This window comes from Solea senegalensis, linkage group LG16, assembly GCF_019176455.1.
Source record: "Solea senegalensis isolate Sse05_10M linkage group LG16, IFAPA_SoseM_1, whole genome shotgun sequence".
NCBI classification, from domain to species: domain Eukaryota; kingdom Metazoa; phylum Chordata; class Actinopteri; order Pleuronectiformes; family Soleidae; genus Solea; species Solea senegalensis.
The window spans coordinates 16,818,484-16,837,126 of NC_058036.1; the positions used below are offsets into that span (position 1 = coordinate 16,818,484).

At 39.0% G+C, this 18,643-nt stretch overlaps 1 protein-coding gene across 1 annotated transcript; it reads right to left on the minus strand.

Moving 5' to 3' along the window:
• Positions 1–3,149: 3,149 nt before the first annotated feature.
• LOC122783195 (beta-1,4-galactosyltransferase galt-1-like) lies at positions 3,150–9,508 on the minus strand. Its single transcript, XM_044047882.1, has 5 exons — positions 9,253–9,508; positions 5,807–6,439; positions 4,424–4,754; positions 4,155–4,330; positions 3,150–3,600 (listed from the first exon to the last, which is right to left on the minus strand). The coding sequence occupies exons 1-5, from the start codon at positions 9,339–9,341 to the stop codon at positions 3,360–3,362; spliced, it is 1,470 nt and encodes a 489-aa protein (XP_043903817.1). The 5' UTR covers positions 9,342–9,508; the 3' UTR covers positions 3,150–3,359.
• Between the last annotated feature and the right edge of the window lie 9,135 nt (positions 9,509–18,643).

Below are 18,643 nucleotides of genomic sequence, written 5' to 3' on the forward strand. Positions count from 1 at the left end.
TCCATTTTTAGTCATGATATAAAGTAGCAATAATTGTGCAGAAGTCACAAAAATAGATCGTTTTTTTTTCCCTTTTCTTTTCGTTCATAAAAACGAGCCAAGTGAACTTGTACATAAACACTTTGAGTACTAGCCAAAATGCTCTGTGTTCTAAGGGTTAATATATAAAAAAATTAAGCAGAGGTGAATGTGAGCCTCTACCATGAGTGTTACACGTTATATGAGCCAAAGTGTTGTATTTATAGAGTTTATTTTCCATTACTGTCGAGACAGTTTTGACATTTATACTGATTTTTACTCGTAAAAAATGACCAATGTCTTCTGTGTTGTTCTGGCTTTGTGCTTTAGTGTCTGTCAGTACTGTACACATAAAGTCTGGAGAGATAAGATACAGAAGAAAAAAAAATGTATGAAAGAAAAGGGGGGAAATGTCACATTCAATTTCATTTGGAAATCTTTCAATGTCAAGTAAATCTATACCTCATTTCCAGCCAGCAGAGGAGTCACAGGGTTTCACCGGGGGACACCTGACTGACTCCCCATTCAGATGTCTTATTAGTGTCAGTGCAGGCTGCCATATTTATAAGTGACTGCTGAATGAAAGCAGCAGTTTAACATAATGTTCTACACCTCTTAAATTCTGCTTTATTCTGTACAGAAACGGTTGGACTGTGTCTCCACTTGATTATGGACAGTTTGTGGACACCATCACAGCGACGATTTCCTCCATCTTCCGGTGGTTTCATGACTACAAGCAGCCCGTCGGTGTCCAATCTGTTTAGGGACGACAGTTGTGAGACTTTTTAAGACCCTTTTTTCAAGGCCACTCTGATCAAATCTAAATCCTTACATGCATGAAATAATATTTGCCCAGTTAGCAGGTTCGTCTCGTCAAGCCTTAATCCATGACGTGGATCCAAGAGCGAGGAGGAGAACGCAGTATCTTTGAATATTTTTATTATTATGATTATTGTTGTTGTTATTTGACTTTTTTTTTAACAATCTTTAACAACCACATACATTTAAAATATGTAAACACTTCCTGTTTTATTTTGGTAACTCACCCCTGTTGCCCCTCTTCCTGGTCTCTGTCCCGTTTTCCCGCCCTCTTCCTCTCCCTGCTGTTCTCCCTTTGTCAACCTGTGTCCAGCATTGACCTCATGTCTTTGCCGCTCTGTCATATCTGTCCTTGAGTGCTTAGCTCGCTGGAGTGCTTCTGATTTTATTTGTTTTTTAAATCCTGCCTTGCCTTTGCCTGATTTGTGTTTTTACGCTGCCTCAAGGCTACAGAAGTCTCATAAACACTCAGATGGGGGAGCGTGACGTGAAAGGTATTTTATCAGTAGTTATATTTAACTTTGTCACTTGATGCAATGAAATCCTGTGCATTAGTTTTTTTTATTTTTTTTACATTTTCTGCAAACTTGCAAAACACATTTCCAGAATTTCACAAATCAAAAATAGTTACATTCACATGTGTGTGTTTTTTTTTGTTTTTTTTTTAACTTTTGTAAAGATTACATTTTTAGAAACAACACAAACGTCACCTATATAGTGGCAGCGATGCATTCTGGGAAACATCAGGGAACTATTTTGTCCAATTGAGTTTGCGGAGGAGTGACACGGGCGGGACTCATTGGTAATCAGGGTGCTGGATTTTGAGGAACACCGTGTGCTAAGTGTTGCAATTTGTATTCAGAGATTTGCAAAAGCAGTGACTAATGGAAATTTGGTTCGAGCTTAGCGGTTAGGGGTCATGTTGCTGATGTGTGCTGATACATTCAAGTTTTTTTTTTTTTTTTAAATAAGACGTGGAAAAACCAATAACATGGCATGCGTTTTTGCTAGTGTATCTACTAGTTTAAAGGACAAGTGCTTCCTGGTGAATAAGATTATATTTCACAGCTTAAACTTATTATTGTTCTCACACTTACACTTTGAAGGAGTAGCACTGAAGTCTGATCATTGATTTTTGTTTATTTATTTATTTGTTTATTTATTTGTGCTGCAGTGCTTCCTTTAGACCGGACCAGAGCTGGCGAGGCCGTGAAAACCGAGCGAGCGCTGTGTGATGAAAAACACCCCACTACACACGTGAGCTGCAACACTCACTTCACGCCGCCATTTTGTCTGAAATGTTCTCACACTTACACTTTGAAGGAGTAGCACTGATGTCTGATCATGTTTGTCACACTTAAATGTTTCAGATCATCAAACAAATTTAAATATTATAAGACAACACAAACACAATGCGTTTTGTAAATTAATAATAATTTTATTATTAAGGGAGGGAAAAAAATCTAAACCTACAGCCCTGTGTGAAAAAGTGTTTGCCCCCTAAACCTAATAACTGATTAGGCCGCCCTTTGCAGCAACAACTGCAATCAAGCGTTTGCGATAACTTGCAATGAGTCTTTTACAGCACTGTGACTTAATTTATTAACATTTCTCATAAAGATTTCACATTGTACAGTTCCCTGACAGTAGCTCCCGAGATTCCACATGACTGCGCTTTGCTGTGCTCGCACACTGCTGTGACGTCACTGATTTTTGTGATTTTTGTGAATTAACAATATAGGTTACAAAGATCTATACACGTCTGTCCATGTCTCGAGGTGTCCTGTGGACACTTTTACAGGCGTCTCTTTTACTGTTGTGGTCAATAGGAAAATTGCTTTTAGTATTTTTTGTTGCAGTACCAAGATTGGCCACCATGACAAAATGTCTTCAAGGCACAGGGGGCAGTGCTCTATCCAGTTCTCATAATACATCCATGCCATGGAGTGCATTAAGAGAGGAACGCGTGCATTGGTGATCCACAAATCCGCTATCACAATTCACAAATTTTCAGTTTTACGAATGTCATATTATTTGTAAAAATCAATATACAAGTTACAAATGGGTTTTATCTTATTTGTGGATCTAAAAAACACGCATGCAAATCCAGACATACTTGTGGATCACCCTCTGCACATTATGTGTCGATCTGTGCATTTTTCATGCAAAGACTGTCTCAAAAATCCGTAACTGTAGAAAGAGGAATGTGTGTGTTGGCAATCCACAAATGCAGAATCACAATTCACAAATGCAATTTTCAGTTTTACAAATGTAATATTATTTACAAATACAAATCTATATTTGTAAAAATCAATATACAAGTTACAAATTAGATTTTTTTATTTGGATCTCAAAACAAGCATTCAAATCAAGAAATACGTGTGGATCACCCACTGCACATATACAAATATTGGAAGAAAATTTAACCCCATACGTCACAAAGCACAGCCCTTGTGTATTTGAGATCAATATTTGATAAAGCCTGCTATGAAAGATAAGGGGGAACTGAAGCATCTGTGCAATCAATCGTCCATCAACTCTGCCCCTCTGTTCAGCAGTCCCGCTCTCCTCAGCACCATGTCCACGTTGGGAATCAGCCTTTCGTGGAAGTCCCACAGCCGTTTGTCCACGTGGAGCTGATCTATAGGTAGCGCCCCCTGCAGTGGCACACGGACGTGGATGAGCCGGCAAACTTGTGGTGGTACTTTGAAAACCTGTCCAAACTTCTTGAGCACCTCATGCACTGAAGTTTGCTCCACCATCCTGTGATGCACAGAGACACACATGAATATATGTATATACATATATTTATATATATATACGTATATATGTGTGTATATATATATATATGTACAATACAATAAATATACAATAAATATTTATCTCTTTACTGACCATGTCTGGATCAGTATTCCAAAACCTGGTCTTACTGAGGCAGAACCTCATTTCTGAGTATGTTTAGGGCTAAGATTTGAACTGTGGTTAGGTTAAGGTAAGGTTAGGGTTAGACACAAACTGTTGTAGTTAAGGTAAAGGAAAACACTTTCAGCGTCCTTAAAAGAATAGCTGCCCAAACCTGTGTGTGTGTGTGTGTGTGCGTGTGCGTGCGTGCGTGCGTGCGTGTAACTTGACTTTATTCTCACCATATACAACTAAATGAAAACAAAAATTATTGGCCCTAATAGACTTAACTCTAACCCCAGAACATTGTGAACGCATCTGGCTTTGACCTTGTTTTGTCATTGTGAAAATGCAAATACGGTACAGCACTGGACGTTTGCTCGTACATTATTTGAATAGTGTATTCACCACGCTACCTTGGTTGAATTATTATCTTGTGTGGGTGGTACACCTTTCTGTCTGGCTCCTCGCTATAAATGTGCTCCAGAAGGTTAACTCCCGGCACCCCGTTCCATTGCGGCAGGTGGAACCTTTTACTTGGTTCAAAGTGTTTTTTAGGGAAGATATGGTTCTCAATGAGGAACACCCCTGTCTACAAAGCATGGAAAAGGGGAAGACATTAGAACTATTAACACATTAAACAATAAACTTCTCTTTGAGTCTGTCTTTTGATAAATACACCGACATTTGGGTGCTGCTGTTGGAGCATGTCCATCAGGGACGTCAGGTTGGTGTGCTGGTACGGCATAACAATCTCGTCCATGTCGTTCAGCAGGACGTAGCGTGATCGGGCCATGGATCTGTAAATGCACTCGTTAAGCGAGGTCAGCTGGCCATAATAGTGCAGTTCACCTCCATGCTTTGAGAACAACCAGCCTTTAGAAGGACTCAAATATTGGTCAATGGGCCATGGAACCACCTCCACGAAGCCCTCCTGAATGTAGGCCTGCAAGAGGCGGTCGAGTTCTGGGCCACAACTGGTGTTATAGATCACCACCCTGTCCACAGAAAGCAACCTGGGGATGAAATATTAAATCATTACTTCACATTAGCATGGGCTTAAGGTGGCACAGTTGAATTGGATCCTGCCAGCAAGAGCAAGTCATGGTCACTACAACAGAAATGACATGTTTGCCTAATTCCAGTATGGAGTTCCAGTAGCTGATGTCACACATTCCTGTCCTGCAACAGTTGGAACCAAAACTATGCAATTTGGCAGGAAGTAGCACCGTTCAAATCCATAGACGTATATAGTCAACAGCATGTTAACCAAGCCATCGTATGTCAAGCGACGCACAACAGGAGAACATTTTAGTGGATCACCAAAGATCCCGAGAGACAAAAGCATTGGTTCAGTGCCATAAAACTCACTAGCAAGAGTCCAAGATGGATTCTGCTTGTGTGGTGATCACTTCATCTCAGGCACAGAGTCTAACACCAGGCAACTTTAATGTCTTGTTAATTTGACCTGCTTTTGTTATGACATGTTGATCAGAAGTTGAAAATGTTGGGTTACTCCAGGTCTGGAATAATGTCCATTGTGCCTGTTACCATACTCGTGAAAATAACCTTTGGGGACATTGTGGGGGTCAGATAAATTCATCTACTGAACGATCTCCGTGGATTTAAAGCTTGCGCAGTGAACTCTGACGGCTCTGACACTGGCATTGGCGCATTGGTCATTTTTGCAGCAGCTTTTCCTGCCACCATGAGTTACGTGATGTTGATGTCTGGAGCTCGATTGCTGTTGCTAAGGAATTTGTTGCAAAGAGACACTTATCAAAAACACAAGTTTACCCGGGGAAAGCATCTTGGCCTCTTAGCAGCGGCTCTTCACTTCGCAGACTCATGAGTGAAATGAAAACATCACTAAAGCAAGTTGAGACGTTGATAGGGAAACACAACGGAACACAGCACGAGTCCATCAGAGACTGCGTGATAAAGATGGTGTACAACCTTCTTTCCAGACATAAAAATATGTGTGAGCATGACTAAAGTTGGAGTTGTAAGAGAGAAGGCGATGTTATTAATGTGTGACAGAGTTTTCTGGTGTTGTTGCGCTACTGACCTGTACATCTCCAGGGTCTGGGCGACCTGAAGCACATTGTTGTAGTCTCCAAACAGGTTGGAGATGCAGACTGTGAAATCAAACTGAAATGTGTCATTCACATTCTCTTTCATCTCTCTGTTTCTTATGGGTAACCAAAGCTGGTCGGGTTCAATGTCACTGGTAGGCCGAGTCACAAGAGTAACGTGTGTAGCGTAGCAGTTTTCAGGAATTGGACACATGACATCTGTGGCGCCGTAGGGAAAACCAAAGTGGTCTGAGTGCACCATAATCTCTGATGGAGTCGGGACTGACATGTGACCATCGCACCAGAAATAACAGTTCAGGGGGTTGATGGAGTCTCTTTTAAATATGCCAATGATGCGTATATCTAAGCCCTTCCTCCTCTGGTCCATGAAGGCTGACACCAGTAGATGTTTGGTGTTGTTGAGGCGGGTGAAGGTCTGCTCAGAGATCTGAATGGGCACAGTTTTTGGAGGCCTACTCATGGTTGAGATGTGCCTGTCTGTCCTGGATGTTAGTCCGGCGAGGATGAAAATGAAGATCATGGCAGGAATAAAGAGGAGGAGGAGGAGGAAGGTCATTCTTAGTGCTTTCATCTTGGATGAAGAGCCAGACGTCATAGATTCAAACCTGAGGCAGAATATGAAATCACATTTTGAATCATTCAATATTTCAACAAGGTCATTAATGCAATAAAGCGGTACTACTACTACTTCTTTGTAGTAGTCAAAGGCTTTAAAACGTTTGAAAATTCAACCCTTTATTTTATCATTTCTCTCATGTATCTAAGAAAACGACGTAATGAATCTGCGAATAATTTGATTGATAACTTGACTAGTCATTCAGTCACAGATGAGGTTGATTACCAACGTGAAGCAGTACTAGGAGCCACAGTTAGAGAAACAGCTTGATTGCGTCATGACAGAAATCCCTTCAGCCCATCTGTGTGGAAAAGATTGTGACGTAGACTTCATTGTTTGAATGGCTGATTCTTTGAAACCTGAACCTTTCTGCACCAAACCACTCCTTGATTTCACACATGTAGAGAAACCAGGCATACACAATGACACTCACTGATACATGCTGAATGATGAATGAAAACTAGCGCGGCTTCCCATTACCAGCTTTGATTGACACATTGGACTGAATATAAATTATAAAGAAAAAACCCACATTGCAGTGTTGCTTTCCCTTTGATTTATATCCTTTTTAGGGCATTTCTAGCCTTTATTGATGAACAGTCAGCGTCAGGGGGGTGGGGTGGGAGAAAATGAAGGTGGAATTGCTGCAATGGCCCATGGGGCACCAGGTCTACCAGCTGAGCTATCTGACGATTTATATTCTTTTCTCTCTTTTGCTCGGATCAATAGTCAAGTCATCTGCTTTGCCGCATATGGAAAATATCCATGGTAATAAATTTGTCAAAAGAAAGAGCGAATCCTTTTCTTAATAATGTTTTCAACAATATTCTTTCTTTCGAATAGTTGGAAGAATCGGTGATGGGCTTAGTGATGCTCCAAAGGATAAGACTTCAAATGCAGCCCATGGTTTTACACTCAATTTTGTTGCAACAATAAAAGAATGCTGCTGTTAAAAGAGGGCAAAATACAAAGTGGTGTCAAACTTTAGTGTAAACAACCAGCTTCTTTCTGTTTCATGAGTAAAAATAGATATAAATGGCTATTTAGACAATAAAATAAAATATCCCAGGGGCAAATTAGTTGTGTTACAGCACCAGATGAAATGCAGATGAAATATATATATATATGTATATATATATACATATATTTCTGTATATACATACATGTATGTATATATCATCTATTGCATCTGCATTTGTGTGTGTATATATATATATATATGTATATATATTTATATATATATGCAGGTTTGAAACTGCTAAACGCTAATTCTGCACTTTTTAGACCTACCTAGGATGTGTCCGCCATCTTTGTTTGTGTCCGCCATCTTTGCTAACAATCACGCTAACAGGACCAAGTGTCACTGGTGTGCACGTGACAAAGAAAAGAAGGAAGATATTTCTCCACTCAGCACAATTTTTCTAAAATACTGCCCCATTCTAGTAATGCAAAGCTAAATGCAAATCGGTGAAGTATTCCTTTAACATGGTTGCCACCGCGAAGCTACTTCCGTTTGAACAGCTGCCTTGCACGGCCCACTTAACCCCTCTCACTCCAAGGCCACATCATTCAAAAGAAGCAAGCCTCTTTGTCCCCTGATAATGTAAACACTCTGGTCTGCCTCAGTAACTGGCTGAATGAAGTGACAAATTTTCAATATTCTGAAGTTTTTCTGATATTTTGCACTGTGCATATGGGCACCTGTTTGAAATGGAACGGGCACCAAGATGGTTATCATTTATGTTACTAGTTCATATATGAAATAACTGCCATTTCAGCTGATGTCTAATCTTATTGGCCTCTGTGATTTTGATATTCTGTTATTATTTCTATTTGAGAATATAAGAAAGATGCCTTTTTTGAATGCCAAATTTGTACTTCACAGGAGAGAAACTGTGGTCCAAGTTTAAAGAAAGCCATTAAAACCGGCTTTGAATTTAAATATATACATTTTGTTTTGATTCTACATTCATTCCGTGATTTTAAATAAATAAATAAATAAATATCTTCAGAAAAATCGATTCATTACAGAAAATTGTGCGATTAATTAGTTCATTTTTTTACGAACTGATCCAAATAGATTCTGTTGCTGGAATTGACAGTTAACTTAAACTCAATGTTTGGTTTGGAAAACTAAAACTAAAAACACTGCTGTTGTTAAGGAGACAGCCAGGTTTGGGGAGTAAATGTCCATTAAATAATTATTATCATACGTCAGGCTCAAGGAAGAAAACAACGTCCACATTATTGTTAGTTTAAGGCAGCGAACATGGGTTTTTGTTTTGTTTTGCCTCATGAAGATATGATGTTTTGGCTCAAATATTCAATTGCTTACAAAGAAAATTGGCCCTCGACCACATTTACTTGAGCTGATCCCTGCTGTACAGCATTCACATACATGCTGTACTTAAACTTACCAATAAATCACAACCAATTAATCATTTATAGCAAACACAGTCAACCTGTGCTAGATGAAGACTATAATATCATCCTATGTAAACACACACTCAAAGTTCTCAACGCACAGACAGAGAGTTATAAAGTAATACATACATAAAAATGAAATACTCTTGTAAGCCCCCCCAATAATATGCAGAATAAAAATAGAACACAATTACAGTTCAAATTGAGGAAAAACATGGACGTGTGACATAAATAAAAGAGGGAGTGAGAAAAACAGAATCAAATTGGGTTTACACAAAAGTAAAACAGCCAAGCTATAATCTAATTATAAATAAAGGGACAAATAATAAGAAATTAAATGAAAGCCAGACTAAGGTAGAGAAAGGTTTAAAATATTACCTTTGAAAGTCGTTTCTATCCACATGTGTCCAAGCTTCTTTAGGAATAGAAATAGAAATACTTAATCCACAACAGGATGAACAACTCATAGAAGTATTCCCTTCATGTCCCAGGTCGTGAATGACAATCGGTCGATTTAACGTTAATGGAACGTAACCTGACGTAACACATCATAAACTGACGGTCAAAGAAAACCTCACTAAACTAAATTACTAAATACTTTGATTGGATCAGTTTCTTTCTTTCGAACAGCATGTGTTTGTTCAGCTCTGGGTGTGACCACCTCTCTGCTAGGCAACGCTACACCCCAAGACCCCCACCCCCCTTTGTTCCAAACATGTTTCCAAACAACTTGCTGCTCAGGTATAGTCCCAACATTAGAGAGAGCAAACCAAAGTCCAATACGAATGATTATAATCGTTAGTGAGGGAAATCTACCTGCTCAGCATACGAACTGAACCTGTAGTATGCAAATATCCATCACATTCAACCACTGTTCACAATTCGGATTAAGCCGTTAAAATAAGAAAGCACATAAAAAAACAGGAAACATGAACCTAACCAAATAAGATGCAAAACATGAACTGGGTCCAAATCATTTCTGTCCTCTGGGGGGGGGGCATGACAGAAAATAATAGAGAACCTTTGCCTTAAGCTGATGTGACAGTGCTGTGCTGTGATGTGACATGTACTCCTTTGTGTCACTGAACCAAGTATTAAAGTATCTATCTGGCAGCTCATCAGAAGAGAAAGCAATCCATTCAAAAAAGGTATCCAAATTGTACTCGCATAAGCTATTCGACAAACAGACTACAGAAAGTGTTGATATTGTCATTCTTAGATGCACTCATGCTTGAATGGGTTATCTAAATTTGTCTACGTCATATATTACTTCATATAGGGCCTGTGAAATATAAAATATCTTCCTCTCTGCAGTAATCATTCTTGAATGAGCATAATTGTTCAAATCAGTTAAACAAACACAAAAAATATACCTGTCCAGATTTTTACTGACTGATCCTTTCAGCTCAATAATCCCTTCTGGAAGGGGCAACCAGAACAAGTATAGACTGCAGTTGGGTTAGTTAGGTTGTAAAAAGTCAGACAGGTTCTGATGATAGTTTTATAAAGGCACATAAGGTTAATATATAACAGAAGAGCTTTGATAATGCACTTTAAAGGCAACAGTGCTTTGATACCAATTACAACAATAAATAGATGAATAGAATGATAGCTTTGCCTGCTAGAAAGTTCTACAATAGCGTTGAAGTCACGGCTAAGACATGGTATACATTTGTAAATAGTGGATGTTGTACTATGAGTAGTAGTAGTATGGTTACAGCAGAAGTTAAACCTTTAGAGAGAAGATGCTGCTTTGTACCAACAGATGTCCCCAAAGAGCAAACAATAACCATGTTGCTGTGTCAGCCAGGCCTTTACTGCTTCAGATGAAATCTATTTAGGGTAAATAGCCTAAATATCACATGGCGAAGATGACCAGCTGAAGTTCAAACTGAGCATCAGAATGAGGTGGAAAGGTGACTTGAGTGACTTTGAATATGGCACGGTTGTTGGTGCAAGACAGGGTGATTCAGAAAGGTCTGACTCACTGGGATTTTTTCACTCGCAGCCGTTGGAAGTCTTTGCAGAGGACGTTCCAAAAAAAGAGAAAATATCCAGTGAGAGGCAGTTCTCTGGGAGAAAATGCCCATAAATGTCAGAGGAGAACGGCCCGGCTGGTACAAAATGATGGAAAATAACCACTTGTCACAACCAGTGTATGCAGAAGACCATCTTAGCACACATGAAAATACAGTTAGACTGTGGCGATTTGGCTGAACTCAGCCACAATATCTGAAGATGATAGAGGTCCCACTTTACGGGGGCATATCCAATACACAATAATTGTGTAGAGGTCACAAAAATAGACCTTTTTTTTCCTTTTCTTTTCATTCATAAAAACGAGCCAAGCGAACTTTGAACTGTGATGGACTTCCAAATTTCACAAATTCAATCTGATTTTTGAGTACTTGTTGCTCAGGTATGTTTATACAGTTGGTGAAAATAAAATTTATTTTCATTTTTGTGTCATGGTTGTGTTGAAAAAAGGATATAAGACATTTTATATCACACATTCATATCACCTCTGCATATACTGTAAGTTTAAACATAGTAATGGAAAAAAACTGCCAAAATGCTCTGTGTTCTAAGGGTTAATATATAAAAAAATTAAGCAGAGGTGAATGTGAGCCTCTACCATGAGTGGTACACATTATGAGCCAAAGTGTTGTATTTATAGAGTTTATTTTCCATTACTGTCAAGACAGTTTTGACATTTATACTGATTTTTACTCGTAAAAAATGACCAACGTCTTCTGTGTTGTTCTGGCTTTGTGCTTTAGCGTCTGTCAGTACTGTACACATAAAGTCTGGAGAGATAAGATACAGAAGAAAAAAAAATGTATGAAAGAAAAGGGGGGAAATGTCACATTCAATTTCATTTGGAAATCTTTCAATGTCAAGTAAATCTATACCTCATTTCCAGCCAGCAGAGGAGTCACAGGGTTTCACCGGGGGACACCTGACTGACTCCCCATTCAGATGTCTTATTAGTGTCAGTGCAGGCTGCCATATTTATAAGTGACTGCTGAATGAAAGCAGCAGTTTAACATAATGTTCTACACCTCTTAAATTCTGCTTTATTCTGTACAGAAACGGTTGGACTGTGTCTCCACTTGATTATGGACAGTTTGTGGACACCATCACAGCCCGTCGGTGTCCAATCTGTTTAGGGACGACAGTTGTGAGACTTTTTAAGACCCTTTTTTCAAGGCCACTCTGATCAAATCTAAATCCTTACATGCATGAAATAATATTTGCCCAGTTAGCAGGTTTGTCTCGTCAAGCCGTAATCCATGACGTGGATCCAAGAGCGAGGAGGAGAACGCAGTATCTTTGAATATTTTTATTATTATGATTATTGTTGTTGTTGTTGTTATTTGACTTTTTTAACAATCTTTAACAACCACATACATTTAAAATATGTAAACACTTCCTGTTTTATTTTGGTAACTCACCTCTGTTGCCCCTCTTCCTGGTCTCTGTCCCGTTTTCCCGCCCTCTTCCTCTCCCTGCTGTTCTCCCTTTGTCAACCTGTGTCCAGCATTGACCTCATGTCTTTGCCGCTCCGTCATATCTGTCCTTGAGTGCTTAGCTCGCTGGAGTGCTTCTGATTTTATTTTATTTTTTTAAATCCTGCCTTGCCTTTGCCTGATTTGTGTTTTTACGCTGCCTCAAGGCTACAGAAGTCTCATAAACACTCAGATGGGGGAGCGTGACGTGAAAGGTATTTTATCGGTAGTTAACTTTTTTTTTACTTTTTTATTTAACTTTGTCACTTGATGCAATGAAATCCTGTGCATTAATCTTTTTTTTTTCTATTACATTTTCTGCAAACTTGCAAAACACATTTCCAGAATTCAAAAATAGTTACATTCACATGTGTGTGTTTTTTTTTAGTTTTTTTTTAACTTTGTTAAGATTACATTTTGAGAAACACAACACAAACGTCACCTATATAATGGCAGCGATGCATTCAGAGAAACATCAGGGAACTATTTTGTCCAATCGAGTTTGCGGAGGAGTGACACGGGCGGGACTCATTGGTAATCAGGGTGCTGGATTTTGAGGAACACCGTGTGCTAAATGTTGCAATTTGTATTCAGAGATTTGCAAAAGCAGTGACTAATGGAAATGTGGTTCGAGCTTAGCGGTTAGGGGTCATGTTGCTGATGTGTGCTGATACAAGTATTGGTGGCATCATTCCATTCTTCTTTTTTAAATAAGATGTGGAAAAACCAATAACATGGCATGCTAGTGTATCTACAAGTTTAAAGGACGTTTTAAGTGCTTCCTGGTGAATAAGATTATTTTTCACACCTTAAACTTATTATTGTTCTCACACTTACACTTTGAAGGAGTAGCACTGAAGTCTGATCATTGATTTTTGTTTATTTATATATATATTTATTTATTTATTTATTTGTTTATTTATTTGTGCTGCAGTGCTTCCTTTAGACCGGACCAGAGCTGGCGAGGCCGTGAAAACCGAGCGAGCGCTGTGTGATGAAAAAAGGGAGGAATTACAGAGAGAGAGCCGAGCTTGCATTTTTATCGACCTCTCACTCTTTCATCAGCAGCGATGAGAACTTCTCCTCGGCCATGATTAGAGGGGCATGTAGAGAGATGTAAATTTAGACAACATCATACAGAGCACTACAACACTTTAACCAGGCAGAAGTTAGACGGATAAATCAGGTCAAACAGACCGGGGGGGGAGCACAAATCAAAAAGCAAAGATCCATTTCTGCCGTGGAAGCGTCACACCAACCCTTGACCAAAATGCACATATTTTTTCTTTTAAGCTTTATTTTTTTAGTTCCATCAGCGAGGCTCTTCTCCAGCGGCCAAAAGATGCATTCATTTTTAATCGCTTCATCCTCTTGAGGGTCACAGGGGAGGGGCCGCTGGAGCCCAACACAGGTGACCCTTAACCATCAAAATGTCACCGTTAATCTTTTTACCTGTTGCTGCGTTATTCTGTTTTTGTTTTCTTCAGTCTGCAGAGGAGGAGGTGATGTCTTTTGGCTGCAATTGTCTGATTGTGAGCAGCATAACACAAAAAGTAAAGGACAGATTTTGATTAAGTTTTCTGGCGATGTAGATTAAGATTAAAAAAAAAAAAAGATTGCATTTTGGTGTTTATGTGGATCCAGAGTTAAGAAAATTGTTTAAACAAATGGCAACAGCTCAACAACAATATGAGTATTATTTTGAAATAATTCACATACTTGTACCTCTATATGTATGTTATCCCTTTTAACACGTTTGCACAAGCGGTTATTGCGATAATTTCGCCTGTGCTGTTGCAGGAAGCCGGAGAATTAGTGAATGGGAAAAAAACCTGTACGTAGTTTCCATTTTTTTAGCCTGTTTTTGGACATCGAGACAAAAAACCCCCCAAAATAAGTATTTTAAATATGTGTTTATACTGTTCAAACATGCTAAATCTGCCGTTCATGTACAACTTGTGTTTTTTTTGGGGGTTTTAAATTTAAAATGTAAATTGTAAATAACTGCCAGATATTGAAAGTTATTCTGGAAAAATGGACAAAAGCACTTACTCACAGGACGTGTTTATGATGTTCATTTCACAACAGAAGAAACAAAATTACCTCGTTACATTAAGGTGCAGAGAATAATGTATCGGTATCGTTATCGGACAGCCACTACCGATATATCGGATAATTGGCAAAAAAGTCCAATATCGTGCAACCCTAATGGACCTAATGTGGGAAACAGAGTGTCTGTGGCTGAGGTTTGTGATCTCGCTGTGATCGCTACTTGAAGTCAAGTTAAATAATCTTTGTGAAAACACGCGGCAAAAATATGTGTCATTCCACAAAGAAGCGGTACTCTTTGCTTCTGAGGTTGTAGGTTGTTGGTGGTGAATAAATATCATACAGGCAGAGGTGTAAAGTTATAGAAAACACCTGTCAATTGTAATTTACATTAAAATTACACAGGAATCGAGTGTAACGTAGTAATTTACTGTAAGAATACACGGTCATTTTCTGTGGAAGTAATGCAACTCATTTGTTAGCAGTGAACGAGCCTCCAGACATTTTACAGATGTTATTTTTTAATGTAAGGCTCTGTGTCTTTACATCAGTGTTGTCGAGCTCCTTGGTAACACACAGGGGCCATTGTCTGGGACTGTGCTGTGATTTGCAAATCCTCAGTATAAATATTCAAACGTCAGGAGCTCTCTGCAAATAACCACGTCACTGATTTGCAACAGCCTGTTATTTTTTATTATTTACTTCTCAAGGACTTTAGACATGAAGAGGAGGTTGAAATTAGGTCGATAGTTGGCTGAGACATCTGGGTCACGAGTGGGTTTTTTTAAGGAGACGTTTAATTACAAGCCTTAAGAGCGAGCGGTACATAGCCTGTTAATAAAGATAAAATGATCAGCTCTAATATGGAAGGGGTAATTTAAGGTAAAACATCATTGAACCGTCGAGTTAGAATAGTTTCTAAAAGACACTGGATGGAAGTCTTTACACTCGATTATGGACAGGAATCATTTTCTCAGATGGTGATTATTCTCTTTGTAAAGAAGCTCATGAAAGTCCTAAATGAAGTTCATGGAAAAAGATGAGGTGGCTACAGTGCGGAAGAATAGCAGCTTTCACTTGATGTTGAATAACAGGAGCTTTAAGTGTTCTATAGACCAACAATAGGTGACGTTTACCTTAATATAACACTTTTCACAGGCAGTAGTTACAAAGTGCTGTACTCATACCACCGTCAAAGTGGAAATTAATATATATATGTATACTGTATATAACATTTAAAGGCTAATGCAAATGAGATAAAAAAAAATAAGTAGATGCATCTTAAATGATGATTAAACCTCAAACTAGTGCAAAGAAACTGTACTCAAATATGTTTGACCTCATCCCCAGAATGTAAACAGTGGCCGTTTCTCAATATCCATACTTGTGCGTACTTGTGCGTACTTGCGTACTCCCGTACTTGTGAAAACGTCATCAGCCTCAGTCCAAGTGCTGTTCCAATTCTCAAGTAAGCGAACAGCGAGGACGGTTCTCAAACCCGGAAGTGTTCTCGCTCCGCCCATGTTTACCAAGTATGCATCGGAGGTGACTTAAGCGTACTTGGGATGGCCATGTATCCCAAAATACATTTCGGCGGAGCATAGCAGCAGATAATAGAAATATAAATCTGAAATAAATATTTTTCTGTGTCCCTGAACAAAGTTTTAAGATCATTTGAGGCGAGAAATTAGTCTTTTAGAATTCAAATATGTGGTTTGTGTATGAAGATATGACGTATTTATAGTTTGGCAGCGACGTTTGTCGGAGGTGATCAGCTCCACCTCTGTGGGCGCTCGGCGCTCACTGTGCCCGGCACAGAGCAGCGTTACCTCGGCCTGTCCTGATGAAATGATCCGCTGGCTCAGACGTCGCTGTCATTGCTCGGTGTGATCCATAGATTTGTTGTTGACGTGTTATTTTGATTTTAATGGAAACGTTTTGACCTGACGGTTTGAAAATTTGTATATTATTAATTTTTTTTTAATTTCAACTTTCAATGTTAGATTTATATTAAAGTCGCACGGTCATTGTATCTGTACTTAAATATAATATGTAAATATTAGCTATGTAGAGTAGTATATATTTGTACACGACATATATATATACACACACACTACACTACACTACACTATTCAATGCTGTACTCTATCTATTTTCCACATTGTATTATTTGTATTGTATATTTTAATAGAAATAAATTAATAAATGAAGTTAAATATTTAAAATGTAAAAATAATAACAACATATATATGCATTTATTAAAAGTATTTCATATGTTCATTGATCAACACCGTAGGTGGCGGTAATGAGGCTGCAGCACTTGGCGCCAGCCACCATTCAAACAGCAGAACAATACATACATACTTGCATACTTGAGTATTGAGAAACAACCACATACTTGTGTACTCCCGTACTTGGCAAGTATATACTCCCAGCTTACTTCTCAAGTATATACTTCCCAAGTAAGCAAGTACATACTTGCTAACTTGAGTATTGAGAAACGGCCAGTGTCTTTGCTAACAGTTACGCTACCAGGACGTATTTTGGAGTGACAGCTCAATGGACTGGAAGTCGTCACAGTCTTAGAGTCGCTGTCCGTGTGGAACTGATTGGTTTTTGATTGCCCGGCCATGCTACCAGCTCCACCCACTGGTGGGTTTCAGGTGTTTCTAATCAGGTGCCGCCCCAGCAGATTTTAGCTAAAGCTAAGAAGCAGAAAGACTATGCTAAGCAGACCTTTCCTGTAGCTTCCAGAACCCTCTTTGAGCATTGGCAACGGTCCGTCACCTGTTTTGGTATCCTTGTGTTGAACCTCCCTGTGGTCTAGTACTTTTGATGCTGCCTGTATTCTGCATATCACCACAGCCTTGAGTGCTGCAGCTGTAGTTGGGGCGGAGTCTGTTGGTTCATAGTTGTCTAATGAGCCAATATATGGGTGGTGATTTTTTTTTGTGTGGAAGAGTCGCACGTACGCAAGCTGCTCATTCACTTGCGCCACTTTCTGGGTCTGTTGCTTTGCTTTGCTCGCCTCGTGTATGTCACAGTTTAAGATTTGTTCAACTCTCCCAAGTGGCAGCACAAGCATCGGCCAATCGAATTACGTTATGCAAATATTCCAACACGGGCAAATCAAATCACGTTAATGTATTTGACTCAAACATTACACAGGCAAAACAGAGCTTTCAGACAAGGTCGTTCTCCAGATTGCCAACGTTTTTGTCTGACAAAGTGCACCGACCATCGATGGACACGGTGGACGTCATATGACGTCACCTTGGCAACATTTAGCAACTCTGGCTACATAGATACATAGTTGGCTACATAGGGTTGCCAACCGTTCCTTAAAATAAGGATTTGTATTTTTTGTTGAATTTTTTGTCGCAACTAATGATTATTTTCATAATTGACTAATCTGTCGATTATTTTCTCGATAAATCAAGTAATCGTCGGCCAGGCCCAAATCCTCCTCCTGCTGTCAGGCCCTCTCCATCTGTCATTCATTTTACTATCCAACAGAAAATGAGCCCTTTTAATAGATAGTCAGAGTCCTGTGTATTGTAGTGCACTCTAGTAGTTAGCAATTCTCCAGCACAAGTGTTATGAGCAGATGTGTATTGTTCATTTTTGTGTATATATATATATATATATATATATACACAGTATATATGTATATGTATATATGTGTGTATGTACTGTGTATGTGTGTATACATATATATATATATGTATATATATATATATGTATGCTGAAATGAAGAGACACTGTGTGCTGTATCTGTGACCTGACTTTTTAAACTGTAGCTCACAAGTGGCGTCCACACAAGTGCAGTACTGTTTGCCTATTAAGGAGATGGGCAAATGCATTTGCACAAATTTTCTTTCGTGACTATTATCGCATTCACAGAGAGAATAAAGCGAGTAGAGCCACTGTCGCTGCGTGAGTGACTTCACTGGAGCATGTGAGTGCTAACTGGCTTTCTCATTCATTTTCCACAGAATTCTCTCCATGAGTGGAACCGGAATGCTCGGGATTTTACCTCCAGGCTACCAGAGCAGTGAATATACTGTATATATTCATGGAATTACTGGTGCTTTGAGCCACACAAGATCCCAATCTGAATTTGGATGGATGTAGAGGTAAGATAACGGGCATCAAAATCACCTCTCTAGTCTCAACATGCCCACGTGTGAGATACAGTAAAGCAAGCGGTC

Bases quoted from the DNA above. Each gene is read 5' to 3' on its own strand.
- LOC122783195 (XM_044047882.1), bottom strand. From the start codon at position 9,341: ATGAGTTGTTCATCCTGTTGTGGATTAAGTATTTCTATTTCTATTCCT. The intron at 4,331-4,423 runs GTCGGTGTATTT...CATGCTTTGTAG, and splicing joins TCCAACAGCAGCACCCAAAT to ACAGGGGTGTTCCTCATTGA. The intron at 3,601-4,154 runs GTAGCGTGGTGA...TGTGCATCACAG, and splicing joins AAGATAATAATTCAACCAAG to GATGGTGGAGCAAACTTCAG.